This window comes from Convolutriloba macropyga, chromosome 8 (genome assembly GCF_964194025.1).
Source record: "Convolutriloba macropyga chromosome 8, txConMacr16.3, whole genome shotgun sequence".
Classification (NCBI taxonomy): domain Eukaryota; kingdom Metazoa; phylum Xenacoelomorpha; order Acoela; family Convolutidae; genus Convolutriloba; species Convolutriloba macropyga.
This window is the reverse complement of record NC_134475.1, coordinates 57,558,488-57,576,551: the sequence shown is the minus strand read 5'-3', so window position 1 is coordinate 57,576,551 and position 18,064 is coordinate 57,558,488. Positions and strand designations below refer to the sequence as shown.

Genomic DNA, 18,064 nt, shown 5'->3' with positions numbered 1-18,064 from the left:
TTTGGTGTTAACTTCTAGGCTTCTGTTGTATGCAGTTTTTTAAATTTGCTTGAATTGATTTTCACGAGCAAGCAATGAACTACTTAGTTTTGGCTTTAGTAGTTTATCTATTTGATCGTTGTTGCTACTTTGTTCTGAATGCTTGTGGAGTGGTAAATCTTTGCAAAATTCTGAATTACAAGTTAAATCGGAAGACCTTAATAATCCTAATTTCAGAGAAAGGGGAATTTGGGGCTTTTGGCCAAAAATGATTTCGTAGGGTGTTAATCCTGTACTAGTGTTTGCTGTTGTGTTATGAGCAAACGCGAACTTTGGTGCTAAGTCACTCCAATTACGATTAGCTTGTTCAAAAAAGATTCGGAAATGTGTGCCAAGGTGTTTGTTTTGGATCTCAACTTTTCCGTTGGTCCAGGGAGAGTATGCTGTTCTAGGAGCATGCGTAATTCCAAGTTCATGAGTCCAACTTGTGAACTCCTCGTTCATAAAGGCTGATCCTTTATCATACACAAGTTTTTGTGGTATACCAAAAGTAAGAAAAAATTTCTCAAGTGCTGATATTGTTTCACTTGCTGATGTTGATGGAACTGGGTAAACTTGGATGTAACGAGAAAAGGAATCAATTACTACTAAGCAATGTTTATTTCCGTTCGATGGTGGATTTATTGGACCTTTGTGATCTATATGTACCGTGTGGAAGGGGAAAGGTACAGTTTCTGTCCATTTTTCAAGTGGTGCTTCGTTTAAGTCTTTTGCGTTTTTGTTTATTTTTTTGACAGTCTAAACAATTCGCTATTAAGTGAGAAACCCATTTATATAAACCTGGCCAATAGAAAAAGCGTTTTATGCTTGACAATGTTTTATCTTTTCCAGAGTGTCCAGAAAGCGAATCTTGATGAGCTAATTCAAAAATTTTTAAGAAGAGGGATAATGGTGCGCATATTTTGATGTTTTGAATATTTGGATCTTCAGTTGGTTGTTTAATACATAAAATGTTTCCAATTAGGCAAAGATTTTCGAAATTATTCAAGTACGTTTTCATGGCTTTTGATTGTCGGAATTTTACATTTTTCTCATCTTTGTTTCCTGATTCAAAAAGTTGTCTTACAGTCTGAATAACTGGGTCTTTGAATTGTTCCTGGCTTATTGCTGTTATGTTCAAGTCAATATCCTTAGCAAAACTAGATAATTTCTCAATGAGCTCTTTTCCATCTGAAATTTCGTTATTTTCACAAATTGGTTTTGCTAGTCGAACACTTGCTATTCTATCAAAGTTTGCTTTGCTTGCTTCAATCTCTTGCTCAAGACTCATGTCATCTATTTCTAAATCTGACAATTCAACAGAATTTAGCAAAGGGTCGTCTTCTGTTGTAGAAATTTTTTCAAATTGCTCTTTTTCTTTTTCTAAATTATCATCAAATTCTAAAGACAAGTCAGAGTAGTAGTTTTCACTGTCGTCTTGTTCGCTTAGGATTGGCTCTTTTAGTGGGAATTTTCCACGATAGTGATTTATTGCATTTCCTTTCAAGAAGGATTCTGATATGTCCGAAGTTGAACAAATTCGATCACTGGGTTTATAGTTTGCCTGAAAAAATTGTTCATTTTCAAAATTCAATTTTTGAACACCTTGAAAAGTTTGCTTTAGAATGGGGTAGCAATCGTTTTTCTGTCCTTTTTCATTGTCATGCAACACGAAGTATTTTTCTTCGTTGCCTGACTCGTCATAAAATTTAATGTCTTTCGGGATTTTTTTGTGCTTCAGTTGATACTTGTCTAACTCTTTTATCGAGACGTTTCTACTAAGAATGTCTGGAAAGGCTAGGTTTCTGCCTTCTGTCCAGATTATTTTCAAGTTTTGGAATTGTGAAATGACAAGTTGATAGCGGAAAAATCGATGAGATAATTTTCCTCTGCGTCCCCAAAGATACAGTAGGGGCTTGTGGTCTGTGTAGAGGTACACTGGATGTGGGGAACCTATTATGTAATGCTCATATGTTTGTAGAGCAGAAATTACACCGCAAAGTTCTCTGGCTGTTGTACTCATTTTTTGCTCATCTTTTGTGTAAATTCGAGAATTAAACGAAACTATCCGTTTTCCGGTAGGAAATTCTTGGACTAAAATTGAACCAACACCAATTGATGATGCATCTACATGAACATGGAAGGGGTATCTGGTGTCAGGAATTGCTAAGACTGTATCTTCACTTATACGATCCTTAATTTCTCTGAACACCTTTTCGTGTTCATCTGTCCATCGAAATGTGGTTTCAGTTTTTATGAGATCGTAAAATGGCTTACTGTCTACATGCAGATTTTTTATGTACATGCTGTAAAATCCTAAACAACCTAGGACTCGCATTACATCTCGCTTATTCTCAGGTGTCTTTAAGGCTTTCAGATCTTCAACCCTTTTTTTACTGTTTGAATTCCGTCTTTTCCTACTACATGTCCTAAGAATTGTACTTTGCGCAAAAAGAATTTCGTTTTCTCAGGCTGAGCTTTCAGTCCTGCTTTGCGTAGCAAGAGGTGGTACTTTTTTATTATTGAGTACATCTCTTCAGCTGTCTGAGCTTGCATGATTGTGTCATCAATATAAGTTACGGCTTGTCTAGATTTTATTAAAGGTGCAAAGTGGATTGTCATCATCCTACTGAAAAAGTTTGGTAGTCCGCAAAGTCCGTAAAAACCACGTTGAAACGTGTATTGTTTTGAACCTATTACGAAACTCGTCAATTGTTGTGTTTCCTCCGTTAGAGGGACTTGATTATATGCAGAACATAAATCACTTGTAGTGAAGTAGTTTCCGTTTAGTCTAGTCAATAAAGAACCTATTGGCTCTAGAGGCCATGAATACTTACTTTGGTCTGTTATTGAGTTTAGATACCTAGCGTCTATTACTAGTTTCACTATGTTTCCCTTTGGAAGGATGATAACGGGATTAATAAATGACGATCCCATTTCGGTGTCGTCTCCCATTTCTCGAATTATTCCTGCTTTACAGAGCTGATCTAGCAAAATTTCAAGTTTTTCCTGATGGTGCAATGGCACTCGTGATGGTCTCTGCTTAGTCAAGGTTGAATTTGGTAGAAGTTTTACGTGAAATTTTTGCTTTATTTTGCCAACGTCATATTTGTGCTGAGAGTAGACGTCCTTGTATCTGGCAAGAAGTTTCATGAGATCTAGTAATTGTGCATCATTAATGTCAGATTGACTGAAGTCAAATTTTTTGAGAAACTCACGGTCTGATTTACTAAACATTTCCAGTTTTTCTGGTGGTATTTGTTGTGGTCGAATTTCACCTTCTATTGTTGCTTTTGGTTTTAAGTCTTTTAGATCTTGACTAAAATCTGTTTCTAATTCATTGTGGTCTGCAAATTCTTTTTCTTGAACCTTTTTCTGAGCTTTTTTCAACTTTTGTCTAATATCTGTTTTGTCTAATTTCGGATTTTCTAAAGTCTGAATTGGGTTTTCAACTTTTTCAGTCACATGAAAGATGTGATTGAAATCTGTTTCAGTTTCTGTTAAGACATCTAAGAACGCGACGTTATCAATCAGTGTGTACTTTTGTGTTTTTTCACAAATTTCTTCCAAAGTGTATCCTATTGAACATTTATCTATTGTTACTTTACGATCACCAGGGTTATTTAGCATTATTGGCAACTCTTTTTCTTTTCTTACACAATAGACGTTGTATGTGTAAATACCTTTGTCCTGGAGTCGATTGTCAATTATAAATGATGTTCCTTGTTTAAAAAATTGGTTTGATGGTGTAATTGTTAGTACTCTGCTAGTTTTCGGTGCTAGTTCGAAAGGTCTGTTAAGTAAAACTTTTTCAAATTTACTTACAAAAGGATAACTTTTTGTTTGATATTTTGAGAGCGTGATTGAGACGTTTGGATAAATTTTTAAGTTCATTTTTGGAGTTGTGAACTCAATTGATTTTGTTGCAAAATTCAAAAAGTCCATTCCTAGGATGTTTAATTCGCAACCGTTTTTCTCTGAAACCCATGTTTTGAGATCTGTGTAATATTTGCCTTCAATGTCAAATGAAAAGGGGACATAAATGTAGCCTAACAATTTTAATCGTTCACCGTTGACTGCAATTGTTTTCTGTTTTGACTCAATTAGTTTAACATCAATCAGTGACTTAAGTTCTTGTAGAAAGTCAAAATTTATTAAGGAACACGTTGCTCCTGTGTCAACTAGAAACTGCGATTCGAAACCGTTATGTTTATTACTGTCTCCGACGGCGTGAATGTACAAGTTAATAAAAATGTTTGTCTTTTTATTTTTGTACGGAGACTCGTCTAGTTTAAATTAATTTCATCTTGTTGATTGTCGACAAAGAATCCATTAACTTTATTTTCTCTGAATTGAACTCTGTTTGAGTTACGGTCTCTACTGTTATCTCTAGAATTCTGATTAGAACTGTTACTTCTTCTATAATCCTGTCTTGGACTGCTTGACTCACGATACCTTGTTCGGGAATCGTTTCGATCATATTGTCGTTCCCTGGAATAGTTCCTATAGTCCTGGGGTCTATGATCGTTGGATCTGCTATTATAGCGTCGATCTCGATTCTCAAAGCTTTGTGAGCGATTTCTGAAGTTATTGTTCTCAGATCTAGGATGAGGAGAAAATTGTCTGCGGTTATCTTGGTTGTAGTAACTGTTACGTGGTCTAGTGTCCTGTCTGTAGCTGTTCTGATTTCTATCATAACAATCTTCTCTTGGACGACGTCCTCTATAGCTTTGATAGTTATCTCTGAACTTATCTCTTTGCTGTGGTTGCTGTCTGTTTTGTTCTTTAAAGTCTCTATTTGCATAGCAATATGCTATTGTGTGACCTGACTTTCTGCAAAATTTACAAAATCGTGTGTGATTTTGTTTATTTCTAGGCTCGTTTGGGTTGTAGGCTGCGCTAATTCTGTTGTTTTTCATTAAACTTGCTAATTCCTGGAGCTGGTCTTTTATACCATCCATCTCCATTTTGTTGTCTATGCTGATAGATGCTGTGCCTGTGAAATCACTACTTACTGCAAAACTTAAGTCTTTAGTGCTAACTTGATTTCTAAGTTGTTCCCATGTTGCGTTAGGTGTTTCTATCAAATATTGATGCGCTTTTTGTTTAAGTGCTGGAGGAGTTAGTCCTCTTACAAAAAATTCCATACACTTAGTTTGCCTTTGAGCATCAGTGAATGGGTCTGGCCATCCCTTTTCCACTGCTTTTGTTAGTCTGTGTACGTAACTTTTGATTAATTCATCTGGTTGTCTACGAATGTTTTCTACCTCAATTCGTTTTCTATACTTGTCTTTCTCGTCTGTGAATCTATTTAGGAAACCTGTCCTAACATCATCCCATGGTTCCGCTGCGGGCAAGGAATCGAACCATTGGGCTGCTGGTCCTCTTAAGACTGAGCCAAATAATGCTTTTCTACGTGCGTCATATGCATTTTGTGCATCTCCTTGTCCTGGTCTATTTCCTAAAGAAAACTCTATTTTTCTCTCTATTAGACTTAGAAAATCTGCTACGTCCTCACTTGGGTCTAAGCCTGTAAATTTTTCCAGAGAAATGTCTGGGTATGCTACGATGTTAGCCATTTTTGTTTTAGGGTTTTTGTTGAATTATTACTAAGTTTTTATATGAAAAAGATACTATAAACGAAAGAAGCAATATAAACGTCTAATCAAAAGAATTTGAAGCTATGAAAAGGTCAAACAATTTTTTATAGAATTTAGAAAATATTCAGACAATTTGCTTAAACAAATGGTCCTATCTCAAAAACACTATTTGGGGTACGAAGTGCGTCTAAAATTTGGTTAAACTTTGGGTTGTTTTCCGCATGTGTTATGTAACAAGCTAGTCCTGGAATGTTATCAAAATTAATGAAAATGTACATATATTGCTTTTTCTTATCTAATTTATAACTAGTAACTTTGCCTGTATTATGACCAAGTTTGATTATAATATTCAAGAAGTTAGCGTCAATATTCATTGAATTCAACTTTTGCTCTAAAAAAGATGTAATTTTAGACAGTATTAGTTACAAAATTAAGTTAAGTTTAGTGAACTAGAGTTCAATATAACTATTGGGCGTGTGCAAAGCCTTCAAAGTTTTGTAAAAATCAGGATTAGAACTTGCATATGTTATAAAACAGTGTAGGCGCGGATCGTTAACAAACTTATAATAAATAATCAGAGATTGTTTATCGTTATTTAATGTGTACTTTTTAACTTTTGCAACTTTATCGTCGTACAAAATGGTTACATTTAGGTGCTTTGTACTAATATCCATAAGCTAGTTTATAAGACAATAAAAAGAAAAAAAAGTTTTTGTTTTGTTTTTCAATTTATTTTATACAAAAATATTCGATATTAAATAATTATAGGCATTCGTTCATTCGTTGATAGCAACCATCTTCTGTTAGCCAATATTCTATCCAGAAATATTTTCCTTCGTGACTAAATTTTGGTTTTTGATTGCTTTCAGAGAAGGCTGTTGTTAGTATTGGTCTATATACTCTGACTCGATAGGAAATGATTTGATTATCGCTATCAGACTTCCTTATTAGAACACAATAAACTCTTTCTTTTTGGATTATTTCTTTAATAAAGTTGGGCAATGTGGGTGAGAACATGCAAATGTTTTCAAACTTATAGAGCTTATTATCTGGCAAGGGAACTAGTTTCAGATTTTGGCTGTTTTCACTCATTTATTGGAAGCTTGTGGTTGAGCGTACATACATTGTAAATCGATGATTGAGCCACGTTTATTAAGTTTGTTGAACAAATAATCTAAGGAGGTATTTTCAGTTTTAAATATGGTTACTTGTCCGACAGTTTTTGTTCTTTTGATACGGTAGACTATTGTCACGTATGATTGTTCAACGTCGGTGACGTATTTGAGCACTCGACAGTCTGCTGAGTTATCCTTAATACTTATTTGTTTGTCTCCTATTAGGTATTCCATAAACTTTTTGCAAAAACTGGAAATTTAAATTTGTTGAAGTGAATTTGTATGCAGAATTATACGTAACCCAACAAGTACAATCGAATATATGGCTCAGAAAAACGAAGGAGAAACTTAAATATCACAAAATACCAGTAAAGGGAACGTTTACTTAGAAAGGTTGCACGAAAAGATCGTGTTATTTCCGTTAAGTTTGCCGTTTTGGTGGTTAATTTTGGACAAAACGCTATATTTCTATTAGTATATTAACTTAAAACTGGCGTTAATAGTCTTCAAAAGCTATTTCTTGTCTCTGTGTTCGAATATTTACTCATACTTCAGGATTATCGGCAAATTTCATAAAATTATTTGGAATTTTGAGACCAATTTTGGGATTTGTTCCGGTAATTTGTATTCAAAATGAGATATTTTTCTCTTTTTGTGTTTCAATTTGGGTAATTTTTTACAAGTTCCGGGCAATTTTTGGATTACTTGGGTGAATTTTGGGTCAATTTTGGGCAAAAAGTGATAAATTTGTGTCAATTTTGATGAATTACCGGATCAATATAGGCGAAATTTTGAAAAATTTTGGCAAATTTTGACAATCTTTTACCAAAAACGGGTGTTTTCTTAATGAATCAGGGCAAAATTGGGAAAATTTTGGCTGAATTTGACAATTTTTTGACAAATTTGGGCTAATATGTCAATAATTTGGGCCAAATCTAATAGTTTCCGGTTGTAATTATTTCAATTTTGTGTTTAAAAGCAAAAATTGTGTTTAAAACTTACGAAATATAGTCAATTTCTAGTTAATTTTTGGATTAAAACCGATAAATTTGCATAAATTTTGGGTAAAAATTCAAATGTTTTGGTCAAAAATGGGTAAATTTAGGAAATTTTGGGCTCTTTGGGCCTAATTTTGGGCAATTTTTAGATAAAAATTGAAAGATTTTCGCCTAAATTTGGGAATTTTAGGACTTTGTGGGCTTAAATTTGCAATTTTGGAGAATAATCTGGGCTTTTTTAGGTGAATTTTAGTTAAATTTGGCACCAAAATTCAATTATTTACTCAAAACTGTGTCGAATTTAGGCAAAAACACACAATTTCTACACCAAACAGGGCTAAATTCTTCAAAAATTTGATGAAATTTAAAAGTTTTCACTTTATTCCGGACAATTCTAGTAAAAAATTGTGTATAATTGGCTGATTTTTGGATGAATTCTCACTAATTCTTGTTAATTTTGGCAAAAAATAGGAAAATTTGGCCTAAAAACCTGATAAAACCAACTTTGTTTAACTCGAAAACATAAATTTTTTGAAAATTTAGGGGTTAAATCGAGGCGTTATGGTGATTGCTGGAGCGTTTGGTTGACAATACAATGTTATTTGTGGCTATCAGAGTGAGTTAATAACTTTTAGAGACACTAATAGATACACTATGCATGTATAATGAAGTAGAACAACGTTAAACTAAGCTTATTTGCATGTGGGTCAATTTGTTTTTGCAGTATTATGGGTTTGGAGAATGATAAGTTCAATAATTAGATGATAAATCAAAAGTTAAGATGTATAAGACACGCTAAGGTTAAGTTATGGACAATAAATGAGAGCTAGGTTAATGAATATGGGTGTATGATTTCGTATATAGGACTAGGGGGATAGTACAGTTCGTTATGCTAACAGTATTAAAGATTTGGTTAAATTGAACACAATTATTTAGTCTAAAAGTAACATTAATGTGACCGGTCGTGTCTAATTTTGTGCGGGGGGGAATACAAAAGACGTCTTTTTATGATACACAATTATGTACTCACGTGTGCGCTTAAAAAACCAACCTACAGTGTCAAAATTTGGGTCTGAGAAGCAAAGAACCGGTGCTCAAAGTTACTAAATCAGTGGACTGTTCTTTTGTGGGGAGAACCCGTCTCTTTTAGTCGGTCGTAATTGAGACGTTCAGAATCTTAGAACATCTCACACAGGTACTGGGATAGCGCGGTATGTGGCCCTACCATAGAACCTGTGTGACCTCTGGGTTTTTGGTTTGGAAAACTAGCCACAAAAAGTCCACCAGGTCCCTAAATGTGTGAGCAACCGACGTTCTTTATTCCTCGTCGCACCAGTTTTTAACTCTGATGTGGTAGGTATTTTATTCGCTTGATCTTAATTACCACACTAGAGCTAAACCTATTCTATTGTAGCGACCTTAATTACAGGCTAGAATAAGTCTCAGTATATGCTCACAATGTTCTTTGCTGATTTCCAAATCTATGTGTTATTTGCTAGAAAATAAAATTGATTAGATACAAAGATTAATTAGTGAAAAGACAGAAAGGATAGAGCACAATTAGGGGGTAAATCTTACTCGAAAATACGGTGGGATATCTAATCTTAATCAATAAATTGAATCCATCTTACTGCTGGATGTGAACATTACTCTAACTCTATTTTTGCTATAAAATTGGCAGACTTACAATCGCTGCTGATATTTCCCTCTTAGTTGAGGAGTAGATATTTCGCTCTTAGAGCAGAGGGAGGAAGAGAGAGAAAAAATTTTTTGGTGAAATTCAAGCGGCTTAAGTTGCGCTGGTTGAGTTGGAGAACTGATTTCCTTCAGCAGCAAGCTCTAGGCTCGTGCGTGTTTATACATGATTCAACACGACTAAAAAATCACAAGACTTATGACTAGCTCCGAATCAATTCATAGGTCATTCGTGGAGCCGACTATTACTCGTCTTTAGTCATATATTCGTTTCAGGCTTGCTGCTGAAGAACGGCCTGGATAGCTTCAGTATCCTTCACTTAGTACGCGTATTAATAGCGGCAGTGAATCAGCCGGTATGGCCTGCTCCATAGTGTATTAAATAATACACAGCAGTATTTGGCTATGAATAATGTATTCATTCACTCAACGCAATTTACGCAGCATAGCTCTCTCTTAATATTCCGTCAGTTTAGACTAAGTCTAAAGTGTTCACAAAGTCGACGGTTAAATAATTATACTCTCTGTAGTATCGGTAATTGCGGCGGCAATTATCCAATTAGCAATACTACAGTGCAGCCTTCCAAATGATTTTTTAAATTTTCCTTTTCATTTGGAGAAGCAAAAATGATGAAATATTCCTTACTATTCCAGTACTGTTCGAGTACTATTCCAGTACTATTCCTTCAACAATTGCTGATAACCTATCAACCTGACTTATATAAACCTCTGAAACATAGGTAATTTTGACGTTCTAACAAATTTCAAACGTCTAAGGGTAACTTTAACTGGATGCTCCGCATTTCTGTTCAGATGGTTTGCAGAGACTCCAAATAAAATATGATGCATCACCGATAACCAACTAAAACTCTCTATTCCATTGAATTGGTTTCCGTTTCAAAAATTCTTCTTATATGGCTCCCGTTTTAATGTAAAGTTTTGTGGTTGATTTGTGTAACATGAATGTGGAATTTGTGCAAATGGGGTTGACATGAATGTTTAATTTGTTCGGAGGGGTCAAAACGATGTAAAAGGGTTCAAGTTGGGTAAAACAGAGCTAAGTAGTGGGGATGCAATTGGAGGAAGGCATTTTTCCACCATCTCCAGCCCCACTATTACATGATTTGTCCCATCCCCATCCTGCGTCCGCGCATCCCAAAAGATGCAAGAGTTCACCCTCAAATTTTCATCCATTTTGCCCAGCTCTGCTCGTTTTTGGGTTAACAATATTGAAAAAGATGTACGAGAAGTGTTTTTCAGGCGCAAAACAACAGACGACAGTGGTGTGTATCAGAAACACTACTACTTCTACAACTTTGGAGTTACAACAGACTTTAACAGAAATGTGAGTACAGATTGAGCTATTGTTCATATATTTTTGTTAAGATATAATCTGAAATACGTATATGAAATACGTGGACAGAAAAATTACGCACTCTTATTGCTCGTATTTATTGTACTACAATAAATAATATTGACGTTTATGTCAACTGTTTATTGAGCGCAAACAATTTCGTCTACGACTCGATCCATCCAGTTTTTAATCCTTTCTCAGGTTAAGAAGATTGTTAATGGTCAGTCAACAAAAAACGCATAGAGTGATCAAAGGTGTTTATGATTCCACTGATTAGTTCCCTAGATAAACTTTGCCTAAAACCAAATCCTTAATAAGCCTGAGTCTGATAAGCTAAAAGCTGATCATTAACGAGCTAAAATCTGATCATTGACCAGCTAGAATCAGCTCATTAACAAGTCGAAGTCTGATCATTAACGAGCTATATTCTTTTCTTTGACCAGAATGTTAAAATTTGAAAATTGACGAACAATTGACTGATCTGAAACGATTCGTAAATTTCACGTGACAAATCTGTTATGAAGAAAAAAATTTTGAAAGACCTAATATGAAGAAAAAAAGTCATTAAAAAATTTTGAGTTTAAATAAATATGCCTGTAAAAAAAACTCCATTGATTGACAAAAATAGGAATGAAGTACTATTCTTTCTTGAATTCTGTATAATATATCAGCGTGGCTCTTAATCAAACTTAATTTGGACATTCTAGCAAATTTAAACAGTCTATGGATAACTTGAAGTACATTTCCGTGCATGTGGACCTCAGAGACACTGTATATGACATCGATGTGATTATCTAGAATTGTTTATTGTGAGCATCACTGATAACCAATAAAACTCTGTATTTCATTGAATTTGTTCCGATTTAATGGTCTGATTGAAAAGTCGCCCTAAATAGCTCATATTTTAATGTAAAATTTCGGGATTGGTTTAAAGGGATTAGAAGATATAAGGCTGTCTACTTGAAATCTGATTGTCAACGAGCAAAAGTCATTAAGATCATTAACAAACCAAAGATGGATCAATGAACAGCTTAAATCTGATTATTAATGAGCTCAGGATCTAACTATGTTGACAAAAATTTGACAATCAATTGGCTGATCTAAACTGTTTTGTAAATTTTACGTGACAGATCTGTTAAAATGCGTTGGACGAAAATAAGTGTGGTGAGAAAAAATTACAGGATAAAACTCCCGTTTACAAGGTCTTACAGGGTAAAATTTCCGTTGATTTGATTTAATTTTTTTTTCAGATCTAACTACATAGATAAAAAATTGTGTTTCGTATGTTCTGATAAGACAAGTAAGGTTATGTAGTTAAATTTGCTTGAAATATATATAAAAAAAGCAAACAATCAAATAATCAAGCTTTTGTATAGACTGCAAAACTTTTCCTGAATATTTTATTACTTTTCATGCCATGCGTGTTCAATCAAAGAACTACTCTCACTACCTTAAAAGACAAACTTTTTTGTTTTTCTCCTGTGAAAAGTAATAATGTTGCATAAATGTTCTTTATTTTTAAATTTGTCAAGGTAGACTATTTGATATTTGAGAGATAGAATTTTCATCTTGTAAAATCTGATAAGACAATGGTTGATTTGCAAGATCTGCCATGAGGCAGTTTTATTGTGTAAGATATGATTATTGTCTCATCATTTCTAATGAGAAGATGCACCCCCCTATCAAGTATCTCAGAAAGCAACTATGTTAGACATCTTTTATCGTGTACTTTGTTAAAAGATAAAGTTTTTCGGATGAAAGGCGACCATTAACAAGCCTGTGGTTGATCATTAAAGCGCCAAAATCTGATGATTAAAGAGTCAAAGAACCATTGGATGGCTGATCATGCGCGACTTGTATCTCACAAATTTTTATCCAATTTTCATCATTTTTCAAAAACAATTAATAAAAAGTTTTATGGATTTTTGCCTAATATGGTCCAAGATCCCAACAAAAATTGGAGAAGATTGTAAAACTAGAGCAGTTCGACTTTATTACAGGCAAAGAACGTAATTGGCCTGCTGGAAATTACAGGTATATCTTGCACTTACCTGGAAGAACTTTCCAAAATAAAAAGCTTAACTGCAACTCTCTAAAAACAGAGTTCATGCTTTTCAAGATTTGACCAGAATTAATGCACTAAAAATATGATCTTACAAAATAGCCGTTGATATAAATGTTCAACAAGAGAAGCATGTATATCTGCTACGCGTATGAGCTTTTGCGAGGCTTGTACACTTTAGCAATCGAGAAATTCAAAATAATTGGGAAATCTTGCGAGATAATGAATAGGTCTTCCTTTTTTTTTTAATATTCTTGCATGAGTTGCGTCCTTCTTGCAAGATTTGGAATTCTCATTTTTCTTACCCGCATGGATGAGGATTCAAGGATATCTAAATTTGTATCCTACCAACAACAGGGCGTGAAAGTTCCGTTAGGGCGGGTTAGCTCCATCGGTTAGATATTCTGCCGATACTACTAAACTTGCCCATAATTTAACCCACGGATTAGTGCCTTAAAAGCGTTACGGTACTTTTACATATAAACTTTTTTTCAGAAAAATTTAGCCGATCTCTACGCCTTCATTTACAACGCCCCCCAAGATTTCGCCTACAACAGCCCACGAAATTCACTGTCTTCCATTCAATCTGGCACCAATTACGTAATCAAAGCACGCTCTCTACACATGTGCACTGTGCACTTACCAGGAGCCAGTGAAAGCCTTCTAACATTCTACAGCGAAGAAGTTACAGGAACAGCTTTAACTGGTTAGACCAAGAGAAATTTTGTTATAATTTCGAGTAAAATATAGAGCGCAATTTTCTAGTGAAAATATTTTTTTGGGTTTTAAAAAATAAGGGCTTAACCGAGCATTTAAGAAGAACAACATACAGACACACACGCACCCACAAACGCTAACACATACAAAGACGTACGCACACAAACACACACACATACACACATATACACACGCACTCACACAAACACACAAAAACACACACACACAAGCACACAAACAAACACACACACAGACAGACACACGCACACCTACGCACACACACACACACGCACACACACACACACACAACCTGCATACACACACGTTTACACAAACACGTACACACACATGTACACAAAACAAACACACACACAAATACACACAAGCACACACACACACAACACAAAGACACACACACACGCCCACACACACACACACAAACACACACACAAACACAGACTACAATACAAACACACGTTTACCCACACACAAGCCCACACAAAAAAAAACACTCGCGTACACATATTTGTATATAAAAAACAACGCACTCACAAAAACACACAAACACACACACACAACACAAAGACACACACACACACAAATGTTTACACGCAGCAGCTCAACCCATACACAGGTTTACACACACACACAAACAAACACACACACACAAACACACATACACATGTTTACACTTACAAACACACGCACACAAGTTTACACACAAACACATATGCACACACACACATACACAAACAGCAGATAGATACACACACATACACTCTCAAACAGAAACACACACGCAAACACACATTCTCGCGCACACACAAACACATACCCACACAGGTTTTTGCATACACATACACACACACATTTGTTTACCCCCACACACACGCTCGCACACACACACACACACACACACACACACACACACACACACACACACACGTGCAAACACACATACGCACACGCACACACACACACACGCACACATACGCACAAAAACACAAACACACACACATCACACACACACACACACTCATATACACATCTTGCTAAATAATACAGAATGTCAGTTTGCTTGGCAGAACTCTGAAAGACTTCCCAATATCTTGATAAGCGAAGTTTTCTACACAAATCTTGACATTCTTTCCTTGTTTGGAAGCACAAACACACAAGCACACAACAAACATACATCACAACACACACTTACTCACACGCACACTCACAGACATACACACAAAACACACACAAACACACGTCACACATACAACACAACACACACACACAAACACAGAAACACGTACACACACACACACACACACATACACACACACACGTACACACGTTTACACATACAAACACAAACACACACACACACACAAACACACACACACAAACACACACAATTACACGCATTTACGCGCACACGCGCAAACACACATAGACAAACACACATGCACACACACATACACAAACAGCAGACAGATACACACACACACACTCAAACGAACACACACACACAAACACACATTCACGCGCACACACAAACACACACCCACACACAGGTTTATGCACACTCATACACACACACACACACTTACACACACACACACACACACACACTCACACACACACACACTCACACACACACACACACATATATATATATATATATATATATATATATATATATATATTTATATATATAGATATTTACACAAAACACACGCACACACACACGATCACACACACATATACTCACAAAACCCTCGCACACACACACACACACACACTAACACAGAATCACACAACACACATACAACACAACATACACACACATACACACACACACACACACTTACACACACAAGGCTTTGAAGGCCTGTGATGAGTAACGTGCAAATTGACTTTGTTTAGTTGAGTTTCTTTGTTGTTATTGACCTTCTTTAAGTCTTTTCAGAGAAATTCTCGAAACATTCACCAAAATTCATCTTGATGGTTTCAAAAAACTGAATGAAATAAAAGACGAAGGACTGAATTCCTTTTAAAATTGATATTAAAACTCTAAGATAACTTTCTCCTCGATAGCGTCATCTAAACGATGATCAAGTCTACACATCAACTTCTTTTCTCATTTTTCTGGATCAATCATCACTACTTCTGCTGAAAGTTCTAACTATTTTAATTGTCCACTTTTGTTCACTCATAACACGTGTACAACTTTGAATTTGATGTACATAAAAATGAACAGCTGTTATGATTAAAATTGTCACACTTAAGAGTTTAGACCGCTTTTTTTGAAGACGAATACAGATCAAAGGGGGTGGTCTAGTTACAGTTTGAAGATTTTAAAGCCGCTCTATATGCAATGAATACTGTTCGAACTTTTGTTTCATTAGATCATTCAAAGCACAGCTTAATGACAATCAGAGCAAGTGAAACTAAGAAAAATTCAAAAAAGCGAGTTTAAAAGCAGATGTTCAACAAAGTACAAATTACATGTATAGAGCTTGTTTGATTTTAAGAAATCTTCAAAAGTTAGTTTTTAATGCATCAGTGTGGATACTTTTATTAACAATTCTCGGCTGGAAAGTTTAAAAAATGTGACCGAATGAGCTATTTTTTTTTAAAAAAAATTCACCTCAAAACACTACATAATTTTTTGATAAATTTCATTAAAACGACAAGTATGTTTTGCTGCAAGCAATTTTTTTATAAGCTGATATAAATATTCAAAATAGTTCAATTAATTAATTTTGAATTACAATTTGTAAATAAGTTGCCGAAAAATTTTTCTTTCTCTGCAATTTAAAATTGTGCTTGATATACAGGTATGCCTAGGCCAACTACTGCCTAATTTTCTAGCCGAAAAACATTCTAGCTCGCAAAAACACCAAATTGGTTGAATGGAAGTTGATTTGAAAAACAAAATATGACCAAGAGAAGGTACAGTCTGTCGCACTGAGAAAAGCCTCAGAATTTGCTGATACTCTAACCTTCTACTATTTTGTGGAAAGATTGTTCTCCTTATTTGCTATGGTACTGTAGCAATGCCACTACTGGTATGAGCAAAATTCTAAGCAATTGATTTGTTCGAGATCTAGGGAAAAATGGTGTTCAAATAAATGCCCAATAATTTCTTCCAAAGGAAATTTCGAAAACATTTACTATCTGCTCAGATTATTATTAATAGCTAACGTTCGATCATTTTCTTTGTAAAATCGTAACCAATGGCCTAAAACCACAACTATCAGAATTTTAGGTGTGAAACCTTTTTTTTAAGTTGAACGGACAATTAAGTAATGCAACTAGAGACAATATAACAGCTGCGAACACCGGCCAACCTTTAAAAGAACATTCAGCTCCAGACGGGGAACAAGCTACCAAGTAGATTAGGTTCAGTAATGACTTTAACGAGAAACGGAAAGTGAAGTAATTTTGTTAGAGCGGTTACCTTGAACTCTTAAAAACTGCGGTTATTGTATTAAAGATTGGGGATTTGTGGTGCACTGATTGAGAGTTGGCGGAACCTTGGCCCTTGCTGCTATCATATGTACTGTTATCAAAAAGTGTGGAATCATAATAAATGTCATCATTGAACAGTTATCATGAAAGTCTATGTAAAGAGGTTAAGTCATCTCTTTCAATCTTTTGCGTGATTTATATGTAGGTATCCTAGCTCTCATGAGGTCCAAAAAGAGCATATAAAAAGCCACTGCTACGCAGCTGAAGTTCATAAACCAATTATAACGTATTACTGACCTCAATGCATTTTACGTGGATTTATATGAAATTGCGTTCTATACAGAATACTAGCTTGCTGTAATCCGCGAGTAGCTTGTTGCAACGAAAAAACCGCTAGTAGTCACTGACATCCGTTACAACTGAAAGAAAATAGAGTTTTACGAAATTTCCGATTTTGCTCAAATCTGAAAATTTTTACAAGTCGGGACCGAAAATCTGTACCCCCCCTCAATTTTTTGAAGCCGATATGACTGAACCAAGCTGGGGTCACCATCTCCCTACGGCACCCCTAAGCTGTTCAGAAGCCAGGATTGGTGGTGCCAGCTCTACCCAGTCCGGAGCTATTAACACTTATGAGGGGAAAAAGTGATAATTTTGGGGGTAAAATCCGAAAACGCTGATTTTTGAGTTTCAAGAACGCCACCTATTACAGGGCGTAAAAAGGTCTCGAGCTTACGCCTGACTAGGCGGAATACGAACCATACCCCCCAAACCGCCTCATGTAAACAAAGGACCCGGAAACGTAGGATCGGCCGAGAACTAAGCTTGAACGAATTTGTCGGCCATTTTGACTTATTTCGCTTGTCACGGACGTACGGCGCAGCCAGGCCGTAAGCCTGCAGCGGGTAAGCGGACGCGCGTACGGTACCTCAGAAAGCCCCCTCTGTAAACAAATTGCTACTAGTAAGGACAGAAAAATCCGGAAATCACATATACGTAAATTTAGCGGCCATCCTGACTGACATTTAATAATTATGTGT

General features: G+C 35.5%; 1 protein-coding gene across 1 annotated transcript in view; it reads left to right on the top strand.

The window, feature by feature from the left end:
- Nucleotides 1-18,064, top strand: part of LOC142345124 (uncharacterized) — a 59,142-nt gene that overhangs the window by 18,021 nt on the left and 23,057 nt on the right. The window contains exons 7-8 of the mRNA XM_075397211.1: nt 10,687-10,771; nt 13,338-13,548. Of these exons, the coding sequence (XP_075253326.1) occupies nt 10,687-10,771; nt 13,338-13,548 (296 nt within the window). The remainder of the gene's footprint in view (nt 1-10,686; nt 10,772-13,337; nt 13,549-18,064) is intronic.